This window comes from Microcaecilia unicolor, chromosome 3, assembly GCF_901765095.1.
Source record: "Microcaecilia unicolor chromosome 3, aMicUni1.1, whole genome shotgun sequence".
Taxonomy (NCBI): Eukaryota; Metazoa; Chordata; class Amphibia; order Gymnophiona; family Siphonopidae; genus Microcaecilia; species Microcaecilia unicolor.
In genome coordinates, this window is record NC_044033.1 from 212,361,825 (window position 1) to 212,387,787 (window position 25,963).

The 25,963-nt window shown below is 42.7% G+C and overlaps 1 protein-coding gene across 1 annotated transcript; it reads left to right on the forward strand.

The window, feature by feature from the left end:
- The first annotated feature begins 1,764 nt into the window (after positions 1 to 1,764).
- On the forward strand, positions 1,765 to 25,660 carry LOC115466261 (butyrophilin subfamily 1 member A1-like). The gene is made up of 4 exons (XM_030197406.1): positions 1,765 to 1,837; positions 20,843 to 21,193; positions 22,650 to 22,934; positions 25,302 to 25,660. Exons 1-4 carry the CDS (start codon positions 1,774 to 1,776, stop codon positions 25,574 to 25,576), a joined length of 975 nt encoding a protein of 324 aa, XP_030053266.1. The 5' UTR covers positions 1,765 to 1,773; the 3' UTR covers positions 25,577 to 25,660.
- Positions 25,661 to 25,963: the final 303 nt, after the last annotated feature.

A 25,963-nucleotide genomic window follows, 5' to 3' on the forward strand; every position in this document is an offset into this window, starting at 1 on the left:
CAAGGGGAGTCTGGGCTCTGGTGATGAGCAATCCTCCTTTCACTCATCTCTGCCAGGCAAAGGGCATAGCCGCCAAGAGGGGGGGGCAAGGGGGACATAATTCCCCGGGCCTCCAAGGGGGACCCGGCGCCGCAGTCCCACCCGCCCTCCATCGTTGACCGTCTGCCCCCTGCATTGATATCGCAGTCTCACCTCTGTGAAAGCAATGCTGCAGGCAGCAGAACACCTCCTTTTGGCCCTACTACTACTACTATTATTTAGCATTTATATAGTGCTACAAAGCGTACGCAGCTCCTTTCCTCCTTGTGTCCCACCCTCGTCTGACGTAATTGCCGTGACGGCGGGACACAAGGAGGGAAGGAGGGCTGAAGGGAGGCATTCTGCTGCCTGCAGTGCTGCTTTCACGGAGGTGAGACTACGCTAGCAATGCAGGGGGCAGACGGTCAACGACGGAGGGCGGGTGGGACTGCGGTGCCGGGTCCCCCTTGGAGGTCTGGGGAATTTTGTCTCCCCTGCCCCCTCCTCTTGGTGGCTATGCCCTTTGCCTGGCAGAGATGAGTGAAAGGAGGATTGCTCATTGCCAGAGCCCAGACTTCCCTTGCTACCCAAGGCCAGTGCATAACCGGTGGCAGATGAAGGGGGGGGAAAGGCGGCAACCTCCGGGGAGGGGGAGCGGTGGTGACCTTGGGGGTGGAGGGGTGAGTGGCGGCGCTGACCTGGGGGGGGGCAGGGTGGTGAGGGTTGCAGGGGCGAGGCCCCGAGGGCGGCCTTGCCCACTGCCCCCAGGGACCTTGTGCTGCCTGTTGTGCAAAGCAGCTACAGAACTAGCCCCTCAGCCCCAAATCGGAAACGTGCTCTTGAGGAGGGCATGTGAGAACGGGCAGCGGAGGAAGAGCCTGGCAGCCGTGAAGAGGGAGGGTTGTGCTGTGCAGAGTCTCCCTCACTGATCAGAGCCTGCCAGAGGTAGAAAGGGGGGAGACAGAACACCAGCGAGTCTCCACCACCCACAAAACTCATTGGCAAAAGACAATATGGTGCTGTGGAGGGAGCAGCTGCCACCATGAACAGTTTATCTAAAAGGTAAACTTCTACAAAACAGATGAAGATGTGATTCCATCTTCCCCTATGCAAGGTTAATTCTACTTCCATTTAATTTCAGTATAGTCCATCATCTTTATAACTAACATCAGGCTTCCCAAGGCAGATTACAACAACAGTTAAGATCAGGAAACAGGATATCCTCACTGAAATTTGGCCATCTGTATTGAATACATTGTATTTAGTTTTTAGTGTAGGAAAATGAGCACAAAATACAGAGTTTAAAATTGATGTTTCTAACAGCTATAATAATTTTGTAAGCTGTTTTAGCGATATTCAATTATTATTTCATGATATTTACATCTACATATGGGAACCTTTCAAATAAATTAAAAGGCTGTCCAATAAGTAAAAAAAATAAAAATCTTTTCTCCTTCTCCACCTTTTAAGGCACTGCCTATCCAATTGAAACAGTTTTAGACTTGTTACAGATGGACCAGCAATAAAGAAGGACAACGTGGATGCAGCAGCTCCTAGGTTTGCTGTTTGTTTTGAGTGTACTAGAGATGACGGCTGCGCGGGGGAGTGGAAACAGAGATGAATCACATTGTCGGCCACTGCGTTATATGAAAATGAAAGTGAAAGTAGTAGAAGCTGGATTGCTGTCAGTCAACAATCTATTGTTTTGTTTGTTTTTCTGCAGCGCCATAGCTTTCAGCTTTTATCGGTGCCACTATGATTCACTCTGAAGTTGAACCGACTTTCATCCTCTTATTTCTCATTGGTGCTCTTGCAGGGGGTAAGTGCAGGAGGCGGTGTAGGCGGTTTCGGACTCTGATATACCCGCTGCTAGTTGTTTGTGAACTGATAAGATTTTAATCAGAGCTGCCTGGCCAGAAGAGACAGAGAGGAACGCTTATGAATTCGGTGCTGATTCCTAAAATCGAAGATTTGCACCCAGACCGCAGTTTATATATATATATATATATTTGTAGCTCAAACACTCAAAACAAACAGCAAACCTAGGAGCTAAACCTAGGTTCAAAACAGCTTGGTATTAGCTCAAGGCATATATGTTTGATCTGGATCTAAAGTACTGTTCACTTAACTATAACTTATTATTTACCAGTACTTTACAATTACATCCAGAACGGCAAGAGGTTAAAAATGGATACAGCGGGATCCTCGGGATCTTCCCGGATTGCATCAAAAAAACTTTTAAAACTTCATTTTTTTGGCAGTCCTTTAGATATGGGCATTTTACATCTGTTCAACGAATTTTTTTTTGTTTTCTCTGTTGATTGTAGTTAATGCTGGAGGTTATTGATTATCCTCCCTGACCTCCCATTTGCACACAATCTCATCCACCTTAAAAGGGGCGAGCCCCCGTACTGCTGTAAAATTGACTGGTTCCTCTCCAGAGGACGGTAACGTCACGTCACAGGGGGCGTGACTTAGCAGGATCTGTTTTCTCGGGGGTTGGATAAAAAAAGGGGCAAGCCCACCTGCTGCCGTGAATTTTACTGGTTCCTCTCTGAAGGAAGGTAACGCAACGTCACAGGGGGCGGGACTTAGCAGGATCTGTTTTTCTCTGAGGTTGAATAAAGCCAGTAGGCGGAGCTTGCCTACACTACACTGAGCATGTTTAGTTCACCAAAACAATAGCAATTGACAACACTAGCAAAAGATTATTAGAAATAACGGACTGGTTATGCTTATGCGTGGTCCATCTGTATAGTCTAAACCTAATCCAGTTGGATACAGATGGCCAAATTTCATAGAGCTCCTGTTTCCTGATTGGTTCATCTTAATTGTTGTTGGAATCTGCCTTGGGAAGCCTGGTGTTATAAAGATGGAATAAAAAAAACTCTCCTTTAATTGGGGCACATGGAATCACATCTTCATCTCATCTGTCATGTAGACGTTGACATTTTAGATATACAAATGGATTATTCTATTTTAAGGCATATTTCAGGGACAAGTGGTTTTATAACTCAAAAGAAAAATCAATATTTTCTTTCATGCAGATCTCTTTTGCTTAAATATAACTAAATGAGCTAGAAGCCCCTAATGCAGTCCATAGGTGTTGCAAAATAACTCTCCTCTCGTGTGTCTGGGCAAAAAACTCTTTATTTGGGAGTCAATCCCCTTCTTATATACTCTATGAATATTCATGGATATTACATGTATTATCATTACTATTGGTTACATTTTGCTTACACAACCATGATCATGCATTGCTTACAAGAACAACTCTACATGAACAGCTCGTGAACCTGCTCAGGAATGTACAAACATCACCTGCTATTCTGCTACTTTCTCAGGAAAGAACAAAAACATCACATGCTAGATTCTCAGGAATATACAAAACATCATCTGCTGCCTGTATCCAAATACATTCTATCTACATCTCCACCTTTTTTTTTTTTTTAATGAAATCTCCGTGGTGTGCCAGCTGGAGATGGAGGTGGAGATGTTTGTAATAGCTTATAAACATATTGAGCAGAGTGACGTGTTGGAGCGAATGGACGAGGAAAACATAAAGAAAAAAGGTTAGGAATGCATTGTATACAACAGCAAAAAATAGTGAAAACAAAAATACCAATGACTAAATACTGGATAATAGGGCGGAGCCAGGTCCAAGGGATCCATTGCCACAATTGATCCCATACATCAGAGAGTAGGTTATTATGAATAGTAATATGAGTAGTTAAATTCCGTAGGAAAGCTAATTGTTTGTCAATGGCCTTTGAATTGTCAGATAAATTAAAACAGCACATGTCCTGAAACTCTTCGCAACCATGATGGTTAAGTAATAAAAGATAATCAATGGCTGCTCGATTTTGTAAAACTCCATGACGTAATTGCTGTTGCTCAGCATTAAGTAAACTAATAGCAGTGGAGGTTGCATTGATTGATTTAATTGCCCAACAGGCTAATTCACGAATATTTTTTGCATTTGCCGCTGCCAATGCAGGGACACCTATTAATGAAAATGCAAGTGCCAGATATTCAGTTTGACTCAGAAATTTAACATTATCATTGCAATTGGCAGCAAGGGTCATACGCTTGGATCGCATATGTGAGGAGTTAGAAAATAAAATATGTTTACTGGGAAGTACCATAGTGAGTCGACTTAGACAGCATGTAGTACCATCAGATATATTAGCTGGAATATAATTAAAGGTATACATTCCACATGACCAAAACCAGCCAGGGGGTAAATGAGTAAATTTATAAATATATGAAACATTTTCGTAGGAGCTACAATTTAACAAAGTTGGTCCAAAATTAACACAATTTGATCGGGTACAATTAACCATACGAGCACATGTCATATTGATACTAGCTATTTGATTGGTTCTCACATGCATTGCCAAAGTAGGCGGCAACAGGGTTTGTGTTCCCCAATTATGGTATTCATAAGAAGCATTTCGATAGGATGAATTAACAGGAAGCTGTGAATAAAACCAAGTATCATTTTGCATATCTTTAGGATCATGACATACTGGAATCAGGCAAGTTGCCAAAACTTCTCCAACTGCCTTTTGATGAGAAAGACAGAAATCAGTTTGGTTCAGTGAAATTGCAAACGCTTCCCAAATATTTTTTGTGGGAAGTAATTGTGACTGTCCACAAGGTATGTACAAACAACAACACAGTAGAAGCAATGTAATGGAATTAGCATTAAGCGCTGCAATAATAGCCACTACGAAGTTATCATCAGTCTTTTCAATATGAGCTTTTTCTAAAGTCTCTGTAGCTTGTTGACTCAAGGCTTTAATTTGTCCCCAAGTAACAGGAGCATTAGGTTGACGAGTCACTGACCGTTTGCGTGTTTGCATCTGCGGTCCTTGAAGGGTGAGTGTGAAATTGGGAATTGGGTTGTGAAGACCTTGATGCCACGACATGAGGTTTCACCCACTTTGCTGGAATCCACACCGGGCCAGAATCTGTTTGAACAGCAGCGTAACCACGACCCCAGGTAAGGAGAGGCACAGGGGAACTCCACTGATCAGAAGGTAGTTGTCGGTATATGACCAAAGGACGAGATAAAGGTGGGGCAGGAGTACGAAAATGTTGTTCAAATCTGGAAGAAAAAGTTTTTGTAGCAGGATTATTGATGAGATTGAGATGATTCAGTGTGTAAAGGATTTGTGCTAAGCATTCATCAATGCTTACTCTATGACGGAGAATACCGTCTTTTTTGTAGTCAGATTACTTAAAGCAGTTTTCAGTGTGCGATTAGCACGTTCAACAATAGCTTGACCAGTGGAGTTATAGGGGATACCAAAAAGGTGCTCAATATGCCAGAGGGTCAGGAACTCCTGTAAGGAGGTGGAAGTATAAGCAGGGGCATTGTCTGTCTTGAGAGTTTTAGGAACACCCATGACCGCAAAAGCTTGGAGAAGATGAGAGCGGACATGAGATGTAGTTTCCCCTTTTTGTGCAGTGACCCACAAAAATCCAGAATGAGTATCAACAACCACATGAAGCTTAGACCATTGACCAAAAGGGGGAAAGTGAGTAACGTCCATTTGCCAGAGGCTATTAACTTCCAGACCACGAGGATTAACTCCAGGAAAAAAGGTAGTAGGAGCTGAAAAGGAACATTGTGGACAATTTTTGATAATAGCTCTAGCTTCTTCTAAAGAAATTTGAAACTGGCGAGCTAGCTAGGTGCATTTTGATGATGAAGTTCATGACTGCAGTGTGCTGTGGAGAAAAAATGAAGATGGCGATCCGCTCGAGCATTCCCTTCAGACAGACCACCAGGAAAAGGTTGATGACTGCGGATATGACCTATAAAGAGAGAAGAAAGGCGATTCTCCAAGTAACCTTGGAGGGTTAACAGTAAAGCATAAAAAGAGGCATCCATTTTGAATGATACATAACTGTCGGGCATGCGACGGACAAGATTAGCACAATATTGACTGTCAACAATAAGATTCAGTGGTTGATCTGAAAATAAAGAAAGAGCCAGGATGATGGCAGCAAGCTCTGAACGTTGAGCAGAGGTTTGTGGAGAGGTAAATTTGACGTGCCATTTGTTCAGATTGTACCAAGTAACCACCCCACGAGTGGGACTACCATCTGTAAAGACGGTGAGAGCAGTAGGGAGTGGACGTAAAGAAATGGGATCATGAAGAGTGATTGGCAAAATGGATGTGCCCTGTATGCGAGGGTCTTTAGGATAGTGGCAATCTATAATACCAACATAAGTGGCTAAAATAAATTGCAAGTCGTCGGAGAACTGAATCATTTTTTTCCCACTGCCACAAAGAATGAGGAATGATGAGTTTAAGAATGTCGAAACCAGTCATGAATGTTGCTCGCTCTCGAGCTTTAGTAATCAGCAAGGCTAGTTGCTGGGGCCATTGTGTAATAGTAGAATGGAGAGTATTCTGTAAATAGACCCATTCTATCAATTTCGGAGGAGTTGTATCTTGATATAAGACACCAAACGGTTGTCGGTGGGTGGGGTCTTTGAGAACGCAAAAACAAAAAAGGGCAAATGCATCTCGTCTATCTGTCCATTTTGTTTGTAAGATTTGATCCAATTGTGACAGAATTGTTTGTTGCGATGCAGTGAGTGTAATTAATTCAGCAGGTGTTTTATGACCTTTTAATGCGAGAAACAGGGGTTGTAAAAATTCTGTAGGAAGTTTCAAGTAGGGACGTAACCAATTGAGATTTCCTAAAATCTCTTGTAATTGATGTAATGTCGTGGGAGACTGTAAATTGAGATGAGGAGCGACAGGTTGGGCTGCAGCTTTAGTCATACGGAAACCTAGATATAAATAGGGTTCCTTTTCTTGAACCTTCTCTGAGGCAATTGTTAATCCTGAGGAGGCCAAGATAGAAATTAAAGTAGATTTCCAAGAAGGGGGAAGAGTTATCCCTGCAATTAGTATATCATCCATATAATGATATACCAAAAGTTGAGGGAAATAGGCACGAAATGGTTGCAAGGCTTGATGAACATAGTATTGACAAATAGTGGGTGAATTTAACATTCCCTGGGGCAAAACTTTCCAACAATACCTAGTAGTAGGGTGTGCATTATTGTAAACAGGTACAGTAAAAGCAAAGTATTTATAATCTTTTTCCTGGAGAGGAATTGAAAAAAAACAATCCTTCAGATCTATAATAGCTAATTGATAATCATAAGGAATCAAATTAGGATTTGGAATACCACATTGTAACGGGCCCATTGGTTCTAAAATCGCATTAATAGCTCGTAGGTCATGTAAAAATCTCCATTTTCCGGATTTTTTCTTGATCACAAATACCGGAGTATTATATGGAGAATTGGTAGGCTCAATGTGATTTAATTGTAATTGTTCTTCCACCAATTGATGTAAAATCAACAGTTTTTCTCTGGTAATCGGCCACTGCTCTACCCAAACAGGTTTGTCAGTTTTCCATTCCAAAGGAAGAGAAAAAGACATATTTATGAACTGTTAATCAGGTAGGATCAATGATGCATCTAATTGTTCCAAAAGGTCACGACCCCATAAATTAAAGGGTACTTGTAAAATACAGGGCTTAATATGTCCTAGAACCTTGGTATCGTTAGGATATGTAATAGATAACCATTGAGAACTTTGGGAGGCTGACTGAGTTCCCCCTATTCCTGTCACATGTGAAGTATCTTCAATGGGCCATTCCACAGGCCATTGTTTATAAGCTATGACAGAAACATCCGCCCCGGTATCTAACATACCAACAAAGGGCTTTTGTTGCAATAAAAATTGAGCAGTGGGTCGTGCATTAGAAACCGGTTTTAAAACTGCACTTACCTGTCGCGTAGATCCAAAGCCCCCTGTACGAGAGACAGTAGAAGGAATAGGTGCTGTAAAATATGGTAAAATAATTAATTGTGCCCACGAGTCCCCGGGAGAAATTGTTAAAGGTGATGAGGACCATACTTGAATTTTAACAATGCCTGTGTAATCAGCATCAATAACTCCAGGGATAACATGAATACCTGCCTTCGATGCAGAGGAGCGAGGTAATACTAAACCTACAGTAGCCGCTGGAATGGGTCCTTTAAAGGTAGTATTATATACCAAAACTTCATGAGGTAAGATGGCAGTTTTACATTCCGCTGCAATAAGGTCAATTCCTGCACTACCTTGTGTAGCAGTAGTACTATGAGCAAAAGACCCTTGCACTCCCTTTGGACCGAGGTTAGGAGTTAACCCGGAGCAAAGTTTTTTTTTTTTTTTTTTTTTTTTTTGCAAAGTTTTTTGGGGGTGGCGGTGTGGAATTAATTGGATTAGAGCGACATTGATTGGCCCAATGATATCCTTTTTGACATCGAGGACATTTTCGAGAAGGTCGAGAAGGTCCTTTTGCAAAGTTGGCACCCCCTCCTGGGGCTCTACACTGAGCTCGAAAATGTCCTGGTTTCTTACAATTAAAACACGTCCCCTGTGGCTTATTACCTTTTTGTATAGCTCCTGCTAACAAATTCATAGAATAACCATGAGTCCCCACATCTGCACATGCGCTCAATAAATCTGCTAAAGTAATTCCTGGGCGATGAGCTACAGTCTGCAATGCCTTTTTGCAATCTGAATTTGCATTTTCTTGGGCTAATTTAATCAATAACTCTGTTTGCGCATCAAGATTATCAATTTGCCTAGTTACAGCTTCCTGCAATCGATTAACAAATTGAAGGTAAGATTCGGTTGCACCCTGTTTAATTGATGCAAAAGATTTTGTTGGTTTATTCCCTTCTGGTGTTCTTTAAATGCTCGCAAGATACAAGTGCCTATGGCTTGAAAACAGGTATCGTTTTGTTGAATTTGCATATCAAGGGTTGAAAATGGTCCCGATCCATAAATTTGATCAGGCACCAAATTAGTCCCAGTGATAAGTTGTGCTGCTTGCTTATATTCATTATCCCACACTACATATTGCGCAGGAGTTAACAGCATACGGAAAAGGTCTTTCCAATCTTTTGGAGTCATTAAGTAACCGTTACTAATCCCTTCTATCATGCCTTGAACAAATGAACTTTTTAAACCTGATTCTACGATAGCTCTACGTAATTCTCTCAAAACTTGATAAGGTAGAGCAGTCCATTCTGCATGATGTGTTTCGTTCCCTGCCTCTATTGTTGTAGTTCTAGTAACTGGGTATAAATTAGGATTAGGTTCCGAATTATCCCATAGATCATCGTTCCAAATGAATTCACCATTTTTTCGTGCTTGCTGTATACCTAATTGAATTAAACTAGGTCGTTCTACGCTCTTTGGTGTTTTGGTAATAATAACGCTATCATTAGCGTTGTTGTTTTGGATATTTTCAATTGGTTTATTAGGGGTAGTAGTAGTAAAGTCAGGAGTTTTGTTTTGCTCTTCCCTTCCCATATCGGTGGCCAGCCGACAAGAAGGAGGAGAAGGTGTAGGTCCAAGAGTCGCGGGAGGTAAAAGAGACCAGGTCTTGCCTGGCAATTTGTTGGATATATTTTCGTTAGTAATGCCTGTCAATCCAGAAGAGAGAATTACTATAGTAGAATATATCTCTCTCCAAGTCAATAATATAGGAGTCGAAACTCTAGGCTCTAAACGAAACTGCTGCCCTATCTTTTCCCATGTTTGAGGATCGAATGATCCCTTCTCTGGATACCAGGGACATTGACAAACTATTTCCTCAATTAAACGCTCTATATCTTTAAGAGTTATTGGATTTCGGGAGGAACCATATCTTTGCGTTATAGTATATAGCTCCTGTGCATGTTGTTTATGTGATGATGTTAAATTTCCCCCCATACTTACAGTGTTCCGTAGAAGGAATGGCGCGCTGACTGTTCCAGTCGTAGTAAGTACGTCACGTTTTCACCGATCACGTCGGGGATCACCAGATGTTGCAAAATAACTCTCCTCTCGTGTGTCTGGGCAAAAAACTCTTTATTTGGGAGTCAATCCCCTTCTTATATACTCTATGAATATTCATGGATATTACATGTATTATCATTACTATTGGTTACATTTTGCTTACACAACCATGATCATGCATTGCTTACAAGAACAACTCTACATGAACAGCTCGTGAACCTGCTCAGGAATGTACAAACATCACCTGCTATTCTGCTACTTTCTCAGGAAAGAACAAAAACATCACATGCTAGATTCTCAGGAATATACAAAACATCATCTGCTGCCTGTATCCAAATACATTCTATCTACACATAGGTTTTCTTATGTTCTGCTCTTGTCATGACTTATACTGTGCCAAAACAGAAATCTCTTATCTCTATCTGTTCGATAATTGTGAACAGTATTCACCCTAAAAGGTTGTTATGTGGCTATACAGGAGGAATTGTGATATTGAATAAAGCGAAAGATACACTGTAGCAGGTATTCTCCGAGGACAGTAGGCTGCTTGTTCTCACATGTGGGGTATGCCTAGCACCCAGGCTCACTCAAAACAACAAACATGGTCAATTGGGCCTCGCAACGGCAAGGACATAACAATAATTGACTTACGAAGAACAACTAACTGAGAGTGCAGCCTGAACAGGATAAAACAGAGCCTAGGGGGGTGGAGTTGGATTCTAAACCCCCGAACAGATTCTGCAGCACCGACTGCCCAAACTGACTGTCGCGTCTGGTATCCTGCTGGAGGCAGTAATGAGATGTGAATGCCGGCCCTCTGATCCCAAATACACCAGGGTCCTGGTCTATTTCACCCTTCTGATGAGAAACAGAGCTGAATCTAGGTGTATGCTGCCCCTCAGACAATGAATACAGCTGGATTTAGGTGTGAGCAGCCCTTCCAGAAAATTTTACACATATGCAAACAGAGTTTCTGCTGTGTCTAGCAGGTACAGTAATTTTTAATTTAAAAATTTTATGTTATATGTTCATAGGAGAAGCTTTAAAATAAAATACAATTTTGTCAAATTTAAAATATGACACACATAGGCATTAAAACTTTTGCAAGTATTTTTATAGAGCACTCTTTATTGTCATCATAAAGAAAAAGGCAGGCATAGCCACACTGAGCCTGCCATGAGTGGGAAAGCGCGGGGTACAAATGTAACAAAAAATAAAAAATTCTAGCGCTGCAATGTAAACCACAATGCAGCACTGGAAATAACAAAGCAGCTTCTGCAGTACTGACAAATATTTTAAAAATAACCCTCCCCCCTTCACAGACCCTTGAAAATTCCACCAGCCCCCTACAACTCCTCTTAGATCTTCTTCCCTCCCCCTACCCTCCACCCCCCATCCCCTTACAAGAGAGAAGGCAAATCTACTTTGCTATTGTTTTTGACAAATGGAGATGGCTGCTGCAGGGGGACCGGCTTCAACTTCATAGTCATACCGTCTCATGTGGACCAGATAAACTCATCCCATGTCCCCTCATTTAACCTCAAGGAGATAGCGATAAGAGTTTTCATTTTGGCCCAGTATAAGTCATCATAAGAACAAAATATAAGAGAACCAAAGGATTACATAAGGAGCTTATAGCCCATGTGGTTATGCTAGATCCAGGTCTATTTTTGATGTCCAGGGTCGCTTACTGCAGGATCCAGCTCTATTTTCGACCTCAAGGGCCACAATCACTGGGATCCTTGTTTATTTTGCCCAGAAGGGCGAAATAGAGCTGGATCCTGCTGTATTTGGGACCAAAAGGCCGGCATTCATCTAGATCCAGGTCTATTTTTGATGTCCAGGGTCGCTTACTGCAGGATCCAGCTCTATTTTCGACCTGACGGGCCACAATCACTGGGATCCTTGTTTCGCTCAGAAGGGTGAAATAGAGCTGTATCCTGCTGTATTTGGGACCAGACGGCCGGCATTCAGCTAGATCCAGGTCTATTTTTGATGTCTAGGGTCGCTTACTGCAGGATCCAGCTCAATTTTCGACCTGAAGGGCCACAATCACTGGGATCCTTGTTTATTTCGCTCAGAAGGGCGAAATAGAGCTGGATCTTGCTGTATTTGGGACCAGAAGGCCAGCATTCAGCTAGATTCAGGTCTATTTTTGATGTCCAGGGTCGCTTACTGCAGGATCCAGCTCTATTTTCGATCTCAAGGGCCACAAACACTGGGATCGTTGTTTATTTGGCTCAGGAGCTCGTACGTGGTTCCCGAGGATCCCGCAGATCCGGCTTTTACCCCATCCCGAGTTTCTGCTGTTTCTACCAGGTGCAATAATTTTTAATGCTGTTTTACTGATTTCAAAGTTTATGTTATCAATAGAAATCAAACAAAATAAAACATGGAAAAGAAAATAAGATGATACCTTTTTTATTGGACATAACTTAATACATTTCTTGATTAGCTTTCGAAGGTTGCCCTTCTTCCTCAGATCGGAAATAAGCAAATGTGCTAGCTGACAGTGTATATAAGTGAAAACATTCAAGCATTACTATGACAGTCTGACAGGGTGGGAGGAGGGGGGTGGGTAGGAAGTATGCATGGGGACATCAAAGCATATCATTGATATTCTAACAGGGTGGGTGTGGATAGGTGAGGGGAGGGTGATCAACAGAGACATACAGCTTTATGGTTTATAATGGGCTAGGAACCCCAGATCCTTGTTAAGTCCTTTCTGTTGGGTGTTAAAATATTCAATCATTCTGACTTCAAAGGTCTTACGTTCTTGTATGGTTTTAAAGTTACCTTTGAGGATTCTCACTGTGAAGTCACTGGTACAGGGTCCTGGTCCTGTAAAATGTTGACCAACAAGCGTGGGAACCCTGCTGGCACCAGTATTGTTCATATGATGTCTATGTAAATTGAATCTTGTCTTAAGCATCTGGCCTGTTTCTCCAATATAGCATCCTTCGTTACATTTTTTACGCTGAATGATATATACCACATTGGAAGATGAGCAAGTGAAAGATCCCTTTATGTTGAATATCTTTCCTTTGTGGATGACTTTGGGGTCCTGTGAAATATTTTGGCATAGTTTGCAACTGGATAAATTACAGGGAAGTGTGCCCCTCTGTTCCTTTTCAGTCTGTGAAGGAAGTTTACTTCTGATTAGCTTGTGTTTTAAATTGGGTGGCTGTCGGAAGGCCAGTACTGGTGGGGATGGGAATATCTCTTTCAGTAATTCATCCTCCTGGAGTACGTATAGGTTGTAGATCTCTTATGATTTTCCTCAGTTTTTCCAGCTCTGGATTGTATGTCACTACAAGCGGGATTCTGTCTGTGGATTTTTTCTTTTTGTACTGTAGCAGATTCTCCCTGGGTGTTTTGAGGGAGGAGGCAATATTCTTGGAGATTATTTTGGGGTTGTAGCCCTTCTGTTTGAAGGATTCAGTCAGGCTTTTAAGGTGTCTGTCTCTGTCCCCTGGGTCAGAGCAGATATGGTGGTATCTTGTGGCTTGGCTGTAAATGATGGATCTTTTTGTATGTGAAGGATGGAAGCTGGAGTTGTGGAGGTAGCTGCATCTGTCTGTGGGTTTCTTGTATATAGATGTTTGTATACAGCCATCACTGATTGAGACCGTGATGTCCAAAAAATTGACTTTTTCTGGGGAGTAGTCAATTTTGAATCTGATTGTAGGATGTTATGTATTGAATGCAGAATAAAATTGTTTCAGAGTTTCTTCACCCTCCGTCCAAATCATAAAAATGTCATCGATGTACCGGTAGTATTTTAGAGGTTTGGTCTGGTGTGTATTCAGAAATGTCTCTTCCAGCTCAGCCATAAAAAGGTTGGCATATTGGGGTGCTGTCCTGGTGCCCATCGCAGTGCCCATTATTTGCAGATAGATATCATTGTTAAAGTGGAAGTAGTTGTGAGTTAAAATGAATTTGATTAATTTTGTAATAGTTTCTGGTGAGTATTGATGGTCCAGTGTGGATTTTTTTAGGAGTCTTCCACATGCAGCTATGCCATCCGCATGTGGAATGTTGCTGTATAGTGATTCTACATCCATCGTGACCAGAAGGGTGTTAGGTGGTAGTTGCTTGATATTTTTCAATTTATTCAGAAAGTCTGTGGTGTCTTGTATGAAGCTGTTAGTTTTGTGTACGAGAGGTTTCAGAATTCCCTCTATGAATCCAGATATTTCTTCCGTGAGTGTGCCAATACCTGATATGATTGGTCTGCCAGGGTTTCCCGGTTTGTGGATCTTGGGTAGCATGTAAAATGTGCCCACGGAAGGTTGATTTGGTATGAGTTTCTTCAGGTGAGGTTGCGCTTGTGTAGGAAATGTTTATGTTTATGTTTATGTTATATGATCATATTGGAAGTTTTCAAATACATGAAATTTCTGTCATAGAATACAATATTTCACACCCATAGGCATAAACATTTGCAAGTATTTTTAAAGAGAACTATCTTTATTGTCATCATAAATAAATAAAAAAAACCAGGCATCTAGGCTCCAATAAAAACCGCAATACAGCATTGGAAATAACAAAACAGCTTCTGGAGCACTGACAAATACATTTTGAAAATAACCCTACCCCCTTCACAGACCCTCAAAACTTGCACCAGCCCCCACAGCTCCTCTTAGATCTTCTCCACCCCCCCTCCCCAACCATCCCCTATCAAGACATAATGCAAATCTACTTTGCTATTGTTTTTGAGAAACAGAGATAGGTGCTTCAGGGGGAAGGTCTTCAACTTTATGGTCATACCTCATACCGTCTCCTGTGAACTAAGATAAACTCATGCCATGTCCCTTCATTTACTACTACTACTACTTATCATTTCTATAGCGCTACTAGATGAACACAGTGCTTTACAGTTGAGCATGAAGAGACAGTCCCTGCTCGACAGATCTTACAAGCTAATCACCTCAAGAAGGATAAAAGTTTTCAGTTTTGCCATAGTATAAATCACCACAAGAACTAAATATAAGAAAACCGATGGACTGCATTAGGGGCTGGATTATAGCCCACGTAGTTAAGTAAAAAAAAAAAAATAGAGCTGCAGGAAAAAAAAAATTATTTTGACTTATAAAACCACTTGACCCTGAAACATGTTCAAAAACAGAATAATCCATTTGTGTATCTAAAAGGTAAACGTCTACAAAACAGATGAACATGTGATTCCATGTGCCCCAATGAAAGGAAAGTTTAATTCTACTTCACAAGATATCCTCACTGAAATCTGGTCATCTGTATTGTATAGGACAGTGAAGAAAAATGACTACAAACCAGGGGTGTATCTGGACTTCGGTGGGAGGGGGGGCCAGAGCCAGAGTGAGGGGGCACATTTTAGCCCCCCCCCATTGCTGGACCCCCCCTGCCGATGACCCTCTCCACCCCCCTCCTGCTGCCATCCCTCCCCCGCCACCATCGCCTACCTTTGCTGGCGGGGGACCCTAACCCCTGCCAGCCGAGGTCCCCTCTTCCGTTGCAGCAAAGCTTCCTTCAGTTTCAAATTCTGAGTCTGACGTCCTGCACGTTGTATGTGCAGGACGTCAGACTCAGAACAGGAAGCTTTGCTGCAACGGAAGAGAGGGGGGGTGGAGAGGGTCATCGGCAGGGGGTCCAGGGCCAAATCTACGGGGGCCCAGGCCCCCACACAGATATGCCCCTGCTACAAACTACAGTTTATAATTTCTGATTCTACCAGTTGCAATAATTTTGGAAGCTTTTTACTAATGATATGCAATTATGTATTTTCTCCTCCACCTTGTTAGGCTTACCTATCCAACTAAAACTGCTTTAGACTTGTTACAGTTGGACCAACAATAAAGGACGACAACGTGGATCCAGCAACTCATTGGTTTCCTTGATTTGAGTGTAAGGGAATGACAGCGTAGGGGAGTGGAAACAGAGATTAACCAAATGGCTTACAGTGGACTAGGCTCACTTCCCCTCCAGTCTATTAAACTCCTTGTGTAGTGTTGACAAAGAAACAAGGAGAACCCGGAAAGAGAGGAAATAGAGAAACGCAGCGCTGGGTTACGACTGGTGATCGCTGCATACAATAAGAAGCAGGTGCCCATCAAAATAAAGAAGCGCCCCACTCTTAAGGTAGTACTTAATAGATCCGGAAGATCCCGAGGATCCCGCAGATCTGGCTTTTACACCGTCTCTCAGAATCAGACAGTAGAGTTGAAGGTTTAGGTATCAACTCCACAGCCCTGGAAATGAGTTATTTTTTAATTGCAGTCTGTTCTGTTGGATGTGTTTCCTGTTTCAGGTGAAGTTCCTAAAATTATTTGTAAAACCTGAATATAATCAAATCAAGGTGAAAATCAGATTCCCATGGATAGTACCGAGACTTCATGCTGTGGCCTCATTTGCTTAAATATTTGCATAAGTCAGTTAGGACTGGTCAGCAGGGCCTTGTGCAGAAATCATAGATTTTCATATGTAGAGCTGAGCCTGTTCTTAAAACCCACTCACAATAAACCCCCTTGGACACCTGCCTCCAAATTCTATAAATGCTGCCTAAAATTTGGCACACAAACACGCCCACTTATAAAATAGGGTCAGTAATGAGCATAACATAATTAGCTAATTGATGCTGGATTGTCACTTGGAGATAAGGACCAATAATTGATACTAATTAGCAGTTGCTCAAGTAACTGACTTACGCCCCTATTCTGTATACTGAGTTGCCTAAATTCTATAGTTCACAACTGCAAAAGGGCATTAATGTGGGAAGGGCCTCAGCATTTTAGGGAGGGTCTGCTGCTCCTGTGCCAGTTTATAGAATAGCATTCATTTATTTTATTTGTTACATTTATATCCCACATTTTCCCACCTATTTGTAGGCTCAATGTGGCTTACATAGTACCAGAGAGGCCTTTGCAGACTCTGGTGTAAACAAATACAAAGTGATGTTGTGGTAAGATAAAGTTCATCTGGCACAGCCACACTAGGGAATTGTACAGCGGAAGAGTTGTGCTATGTCCATTATGTTCTTTAGTTTTGTTGTGTTGCTGAGATCAGGCATTTATGTTGGATCGGTAGGGTATGCCTTTTTAAACAGGTTAGTTTTTAGTGTTTTCCGGAAGTTTAGGTGGTCTTTCAAGTGTACAGCGCTGCGTAAGTCTAGTAGAGCTATAGAAATGATAAGTAGTAGTAGTAGTAGTAGTCGTTCATAGTTTTCAAGGCTTTTGGTAATGCGTTCCACACAGGGCCGGTCCAACCCGGTAAGTGAGGTAAGCATGGCAGGGGACGCCGACCTCTGGAGGGCGCTGCCGCGCCATGCTTACCGCTGCCACCTACCTCAGCTCCCGGAACCCGACAGCAGCCCAGCCCTCAGTTTCCTCTGCCGGTACCCGCGCCGCCCTGGGGGATTTAAATCTTGTATTTTAATTTACCTCCGACGTCGCAGCAGCTGTGCAGCATCACAGAAAGCGCTGCCCGACATCTCTAGCCTTCCCTTCGGTCGTTCGTTCCCTCTCAGTGCCCCGCCTTCTTCTGACATCATTTCCTTGCGAGGGAGGTAAATTTAAATACAAGATTTAAACCAGAGAAGAGGGCGGGCAGGTGGACATGGGAGCGGGAGGGCAAGGGAGAGAGGAACATCGATCGATGGACATGGATGGGAGGGCAGGGCCCAGGGAGAGAGGAGAATTGCTGGATATGGATGGATGGAGGGGGACAGGAGAGAGAGGCGCATCGATGGACATGGATGGGAGGACAGGGCCCAGGGAGAGAAGAGAAATTGCTGGACGTGGAGGGGAGGGCAGATGAGAGAGGAGAATTGTTGGATATGGACGGATGGATGGAGGGGGGCAGGGGAGAGAGGAGTATCGATGGACATGGATGGGAGGACAGTGCCCAGGGAGAGAGGAGAAATTGCTGGACATGGAGGGGAGGGCAGGGGAGAGAGGAGAATTGCTGGATATGGATGGATGGAGGGGGTCAGGGGAGAAAGGAGCATCGATGGACATGGATGGGAGGGCAGGGTCCAGGGAGAGAGGAGAAATTGCTGGACATGGAGGGGAGGGCAGGGGAGAGGAGAGTTGCTGGACATGGGTGGAGGGGAGGGCAGTGGAGAGGAGGGTAGCTGGACATGGGTGGATGGAGGGGAGGGATAGAATTGTTGGACATGGATGGAGGAGAAGGAAGGGAAGACAGAAAGGAGATGCACATGGATGGAGGGGAGAGAGAAGAAATTCTGGACATGGATGGAGGGGAGGGAGGACAGAGGAAGGAGATGCACATGGATGGAGGGGAGAGAGAAGAAATTCTAGACATGGATGGAGGGGAGGGAGGACAGAGGAAGGAGATGCACATGGATGGAGGGGAAGGGAGAGAGAAGAAATGCTGGATATGGATGGAGGGGAGGGAAGAGAGAGGAAGGAGATGAGATGAGGGAAAAGGAAGAGGAGAAAAACTGCACATGGATGGAGAAAATAGGCAGAAGCTGGATCCACTGGACAGTCAAGTCTGCGGAGGACCCAGCTTTTATTTATGGATATAGAGCAAGAAATGAAGAAGAAAGGCGGAAAGTAAAGAAATAAATGGAAAGGAAGCCCTGGAAACGGAGTTAAGAGGACAGATAGCAGCAGAATCAGATACTGAGCCAGCATGATCAGAAAAACAAAGTCACCAGACAACAAAGGTAGAAAAAATCATTTTATTTTCATTTTAGTGTTTGGAATATGTCCACTTTGAGAATTTACATCTGCTATCTTATTTTGCAATGTATAGGAATGTGTTTCTTTCTATTTTTCTGGTATTGTGCTGCATGCAGAGTCTAACTTCTTAGGATTTCAGGTTAATTTTTGAAGAATTTGAAGAAGGGCTATCTCTGTTCTGCAAGTGTCTGAATAGGGAACTGTTTGTTAGATTCTGAAATTTTGCTAACACATTGTTTTTCAGAGTTGGTAAGACGGTCTGTTCTCATAATTCCTGTGTATGCTAATTTGGTTTGTGTCATTTTGAGTATAATGGAGCTGTAACAGCTTACAGAAATAATTTATAATGAAAACAAAAAAAAACATGTTATTTTTCTTCTATACTGGTGTAATATTTTCAATGATGCAATGGCTGGTAAAAGGGGTGTGACTACTGTAGGGGCAGAGCCATAGTGATGGGTAGGGGCGCCGACTAATAGGCTGCAGGAGGGCGCCAGAAACCCTAGGACCAGCCCTGGTTCCACAGTTGTATGCTTATGTAGGAAAAACTGGACGCGTAAGTTGATTTGTATTTGAGTCCTTTGCAGCTTGGGTAGTGCAGATTTAGGTACGTTCATGTTGACTCGGATGTGTTTTTTGTTGGTAGGTCGATCAAGTCTGTCATGTATCCCGGAGCTTCACCGTAGATAATTTTGTGAACCAGAGTGCAGATTTTGAAAGCAATGCGTTCTTTGGGACCCAGTGTAGTTTTTCGCGAATGGGTTTTGCACTTTCAAATCGCGTTTTTCAGAAGATAAGCCTAGCTGTCGTGTTTTGAGCAGTCTGAAGTTTCTTTAAGGTTTGTTCTTTGCATCCCGTATAAAGTCCATTGCAGTAATCTACATTGCTTCATTGATTGTATCAGGTTGCGAAATGTTCCCCTCAGGAAGAATTGTCTCATGCGTTTGAGTTTCCACATTGAGTGGAACATTTTCTTTGTTGTGGATGTCACTTGGCTCTCTAGTGTTAGGTTGCGGTCCAATGTAACGCTGAAGATTTTCAGGCTGTCTGAGATAGGGAGGGTGTAATCTGGGATGTTGATAATTGTGGGGTTGTCTGCACTGTGTAAGGATGAGAGGATGAGACAGTGTGTTTTTTCTTTGTTTAGTTTCAGTTGAAATGCATTTGCCCAAGAGTCCATGATGTTCAAGCTGATCTTAATTTCGTTAGTGATTTCAATTATTTAGATACCCAGTTTTAGATACCCAGCTGCTGATTTTAGCCACCAGCATTTATGCCAGCCATAGACATGGCATAAGTGGCTGCACCTAAAGCATTTTTAACCTTTAAAGTTAAGGCGCGTTAAACGCTAACACACCTATACATTTCTATGGGCGTATTAGCGTTTAACATGCATAAACCATTAACGTGTGTTAAAACCACTGATGCACCTATAGTAAACTTAGGAGTTGGTGCACAATCATTATAGAATACTAGCTGGGGAGGGGTACATGAGAGAGACAGAGACTGAGTAAAGGCTGGGGAATACATGAGAGAGAGGCTGGGGGGGGGGGTACATGAAAAGAGAGAAACTGGGTAGAGGCTGGGGGTACATGAGAGAGACAGAGGGAGACTGGGTGAAGGCCAGTGGGGGCATGAGAAAGGCTGGTGGAGGTATGAGAGAGAAGATGGGTGAAGGCTGGGGGTATGAGAGAGAGGGGGGCTGGATGAAGGGTGGTGGGGGTACGAGAGCAAGAGAGGATGGGTGAAGCCTGGGGGTATGAGAGCGAGAGAGACTGGGTGAAGGCTGGGGGGGGGGGGTTCAACAGGACACTTACCGGTTCCCCTGGCTCTCTCCAAGGTCCTGTCCTGAAAACATTTAGACAGTTGACAGTTCTAGAGTCCTGAGCACATCTGTCCAATTCCCCCTAAACCTCTGGGCCTTTAGGCAGGCATCTAATTTGCCGGTGCCTTAATCCAGCCCTGTCTGACACAAAAGAATTGCAGAACACTGTAGAGGTTAGGAGGCCACTTGTGTGGTCACTTCAGAATTTGCAAGGGAGAGGACATTCTGGTGAAAACAATTAATAAAAATTTCCATTTCACCATAATTAAAATTGAGGTAACTCAGTGTTATGAAAGGTACAGATTTTTAGAACTGCTCATTGTCTTGTTCCTGCCTCAAGGCATTTGTAGTACAAACTTTATGAAGCGCTTTACATTTTTCAGCAATGAACCCCATAGTCTCAGTTGCTAATTGATTTCATTCCCTTTTTTTCTGTATTGCATAATTAGAACAAAGTTTTAGACTCATCGGCCCAGATTACCCAGTGGTCGCCGTTCTGGGTGAAGATGCCGTGTTACCCTGCCACCTCTCTCCACCTATCAATGCTGAGGAAAAGGAGGTGAGGTGGTTCCGAACCAGATTCGGGTCACTCGTGCACTTATATGATGATGGGAAGGATCAGAACAATCGTCAGCTCCCAGAATATCAAGGGAGGACGGAGCTGATCAGAGATCACATGTCCAGTGGAAACGTGTCATTGAGGATCCACAACATAAGGCTGAAAGATGAAGGTCGATACATGTGCTACGTTCGATTCGATGTTGACTATCAGGATAAAGTACTGGAGCTGAAAGTGGCAGGTAACACGTTTTCCATTCTGCTGTCAATTTTTTCTCATTTCTTTGAACAAGAGAGAAAATGAACCCCAAAGTGTAAAGGAAACACTTAACCTTCCCCCACCCTATTTATCCACCTCAGCCTCCATCCCAGCTCCTTACCCCATCCCTCATCAGATGGGACCCCTTTGTTGCTATTTCTCAAAATGGTGCCAGTCTCAGCATCGCCACTGCGCTTGGATGGCAGAGGGATTCGTTTAGAGAGTGGAGGTGCCCAAGGAGGGGCTTTTTGAAAATATCTTCAGTGGTCGTAGCAGTAGTTTGAGGTGGCTGCACATATTGGATGCTGTTCTGCTTTAGGTTCTTTTGGGTATATCTCTGTCAGACACATACTATAGAGGTGGTCAAAGGTTATTACATAAACTTTATTCAAATAAGTAAATCATAAATCATACATCACCGCTTGAGTTGCAGACAACATCTATGTCAGCGACTGGGAGGTTCCGATGCAGTCAGACAGAGAGTCTCATCGGGCACAAGGGGCCTGGACAGCACGTCTGCTCCCGTTCTAAAAAAACCTCTGTCCGCCCTTAGCTCCCATGTTTTATACTGACCAATAAACATGATAAGTACATAAGTAATGCCATACTGGGAAAAGACCAAAGGCCCATCGAGCCCAGCATCCTGTCCCCGACAGCGGCCAAACCAGGTCAAGGGCACCTGGCAAGCTTCCCAAACGTACAAACATTCCACAATTTCGGGAGTAACACGTAGCCTTGAGGTAGTACTGCTAGGGCTGTATCAAGCTACTTTGCATCTCATTACTATGCAACTCAAAGGGCCCTGTTTACTAAGACGCACTAACGTTTTTAGGGCACACTAAACACTGGAGACACCCATATATTCCTATGGGTGTCTTTAGCTTTTAGCGCACACTAAAAACAGTAAACAGGGCCCACAGTAACTTAAACTAACATACAGAAAGGGCAAATAGCAGACGTTATTACCATAACCAGGGCTGTGGAGTCGGGAAAACTACAACCCCTTCATTTTTCTACTGTCCAACTCTATGTATAGTAAATCTAAGAGAAATTTGATTAATTACAGAAACATAGGATATTGCTTTATGTACAAAATCAGAACTAATAGACCACACAATAGATTTATTTGAAGTTTGAACAAAGAACCTGAACAAAATAAATACCTAAGTAGAAAATGATAAATTTACCATACATAATAATGTTGTAAGTTTTTATTTTGAAGCTGAAGTCGGAGTCAGTACATTTTTAACCAACTCCAACTCGACCCAAAATTGCTTCTGACTCCGTCTCCACAGCCCTGGCATCAATGCACCTTGATAACTTTCCCTGTAAATGATACCTTCTGTTCTCCATTAGGTGTAGGAAATTAAAAGATATTAAAGGCTGATCCTCTTAAAAGTATAAGAAAATTTAACCTCTTTATTGTTCATTTTCTTTAGGTATAGGCAGTGCTCCTCACATCTCTGCAGTTCACTGTGAGGATAGAGAAGTGAGGGTTGTGTGTGAATCCACGGGGTGGTATCCAGAGCCTGAAGTGATCTGGAGAGGAGAAGATGGACAAAGTCTGACTCCATCATTTCTAACAGAAACACAAAAGCAAAATAGTCTATTCAACATCAGAACTTCTCTATTTCTTAGAATAAATAAAAAGAAAAGCAACTTTTCCTGTTGTGTCAGAAACACACTCCTGAACCAAGAGAGAGAATCAACAATTTCTATATCAGGTCAGTGACAGTCACTGAGAGCAAAGTTGATAATAGAGCAGTTTTCAGATCCACTTAGCTGATAACTGGCCTGGCTGAAAATTACTCTCCTCTGTCCAGGTAAAAGTATCTGCCAGCTTCCACAGTGTGTGAACATTTATCAGTTTAAAAAGTTTTCCTGAGGGAGTTAAGGTAAACCATGCACACATTCAGGGGCCCTTTTACTAAGTCACTTAGGTGCCTACGCGTGTCAATTTTGAACTAGCGCATGGCCCGGGTGGTAATTTCATTTTTTACATGCGTCCACTACGTATACTGGAAAATATTTTTTTATTTTCTGCCGTGCGGCGCTCACCAGGCAGTAATTGGCATTGTACGCACGCTAATGATTACCGCCTGGTTAATGCGTGAGACCTTACCGCTAACTCAATAGGTGGCAGTAAGGTCTGAGGCCCAAAATTGACGCGCGCCAATTTTCATTTTGCCGCATGTCCATTTTTGGCCCAAAAAAAGGCTTTTTTTTTTGCAGGTGCGCTGAATAATGGACCTGCACGCGTCCAGTACACGTGTTTACACAAGCACAGGCCATTTTTCGGCACACCTTAGTAAAAGGACCCCTCGGTCTTCAGCTCTCAGCATTATGTTACTGTGCTTTTCCATAGACCCAAATAGCAGGTGGAAAGCACGCACTGTACACTGGTGAAATTTCAAAGATAAACTTGTTGGGTGGCTTCTCTTCCAAAGTTACCTACAGAGAACACAAGGTAATAATGTGCATGGAATTTGCAGATACTGTACTTGGTCTAATGAAAATCACCATCAAACATCTCCCAAATAATTAGCAGTGGGCACAGCCAGAACTAAAAGCAGTCTGAGCAGATGAAAATACAAATAAAGAGCATTGGATACAAAAGAGCATTGGATAAGCGATCAAATCCAAAATGACAGGATGAAATCCCAAATTTGTAATCAGGAACCTGCTCCCCACAAGAAAAGATTTTCAACTTGAAAATGTGAATCAAACATAAGAAGGGAGAGAAGCTGGAATTAGTATTTATAACCATTCCTTGCTGAACTTTACATGGACTGAAAAATTCTTAGGTATCTGTGACTTGCCCAGTTCTAAGACTGACCACTTACTGGATGACCCTGTGCCAAGAACTTCAGTTGGGTCAGTTTTTGGTTTTACCCATTTTTAGAGTTTTTATTTCTATTTTGATTTTTTTCTGATCTGACGAAGAAGGGCTACCTTCGAAAGCTAATCAAAAAATGTATCGTTAGTCCAATAAAAAAGGTATCATTTTCTTTTCTCTGTTTTATTTCTACTGATTACTTATTTCTATTTTGTTACTGCAGAGCCCACTTCCTCTTGTTGTAGTCAAATCTGGCCTTATAAAATGTTAAAATATGTTAATGCTTATCATTAAATATTACTAAGGGTGCCACCCCAAGGCAGCTGTCCCTCCTCTCCCCCCCCCCCCCCAGCTGTCCTGTAGATCTGCTCTGATCTCTACAGCACACACAGACTTCCTGCCAGGCTGTTGTGGCTCTCTTTACCAGTCCCCTACTCAACCCTCACAGCAGATTTAATCCTCCCCATCACTGCTATATATAAAACAAGGAAAAGACACTTAGTAATGATATCCATATACATGTAGAGAGAATGTGCATTGGATATATAACACTGCATAGTTGGGGGGGGGGGGGGATGCCGTTTATGCCTCAGTCAGGTTAGGTGCGGGCTGCTGGTTCTTCTCTACTACCTTCAAACAGACAATGATCCATCTGCAGTCTAGAGTCAATGACCCTGTGGTTCATGAATGCAGCTTTATCAGGTCCCTACATAGGTTCGAAGCCAGGTTTTCTGATGCTCCCCTCCTTCCAGGGCTGTCACAAAACAATCTAAGGTATACACTAGTGCATTGATGGAAAAATACAGGAAATATACAAAGCCATATCAAAAATAAAGAGGAAAAGACCGTTGTCAGTGATACTGAGGCTGTAGTTTACATGCAGCCACTCAACATTGTACTCGGTCAGGTCTAAAAATCTCTGAAAATTGTTTGATAGCTTCAAAATATATCAAAACTTTAATTCTCATTTATAAAATCTACCTAGCACATAATATAACAAAAATGGAAATTGCACTTAACGTTGGACACTGAGATAATGTGACAGTTTACTTGTACAGCACTAAAGAACTATTGGCAATCTGACAGCTTAGAAGTTTGAATAACTAAATGAACGCAGATCTTCAGGCTAGCGAAAGGCCAGTACTTGCTGAGGTGGAGGAGGGATGAGAAAGAGGGCAGGGAGGGGAAGACAGTGATCAGTGGGTACAGAGTTCCTGTTTCAGAGATAAAGGTTTTCCTTCTTCTGTCTTTTCAGATTCAAGGGACATTGGGTTGATCTCCGCCATCGCTGCCTCTTCTTCTGTTGGGTTTTGTTTTGTATTTGCTCTTGGTGTGGCTTGCTGTGTCCAAAGAAAATTGAAAAGGACCTGTCTCATAAAAACAGATACCCTCCTACCCACGCATCAGAACAAAGCTAGACAAGGAGAAGTCCCTTTCCAGATTCACAGGCAGGAGGTGACAGGGACATCGCATGTGACCATATATAAAGTAGCATCTTGCCCGTTGCTGTGGTCTGGGAGTCCTATGTAAAGTAATCACCCCTGGATAAAGTGAATTTCTATCTCAGCCAGGAGACACTTTGGTCCAGGAGCTTCTTCATTGGGCTCTGTGTACCCTAAATCTGGTGTCCATTTGGACTGATGTATGTATGTATATTAGTCATTTTGGTCAAATAGGTTGGTAATGACCATGAATGTTCTTTTTTCTTTAGTTTGTCTTCTGCGGCCCAGGTTTCCATCAAATTTAAGCCAAATTTTGCCTTTTGTAAGATGTCTTGAATGTTCTTTTTGAAGGTTATGCATATGGTAACATCGTCAGCGTATATGAATGTTTTGAATCCTGTTGTTTCTAGTCTGTTGCCTAGTGGTGACATGATTACATTAAAGAGAATGGGTGATAGCCTCCAGAAGAACTGAT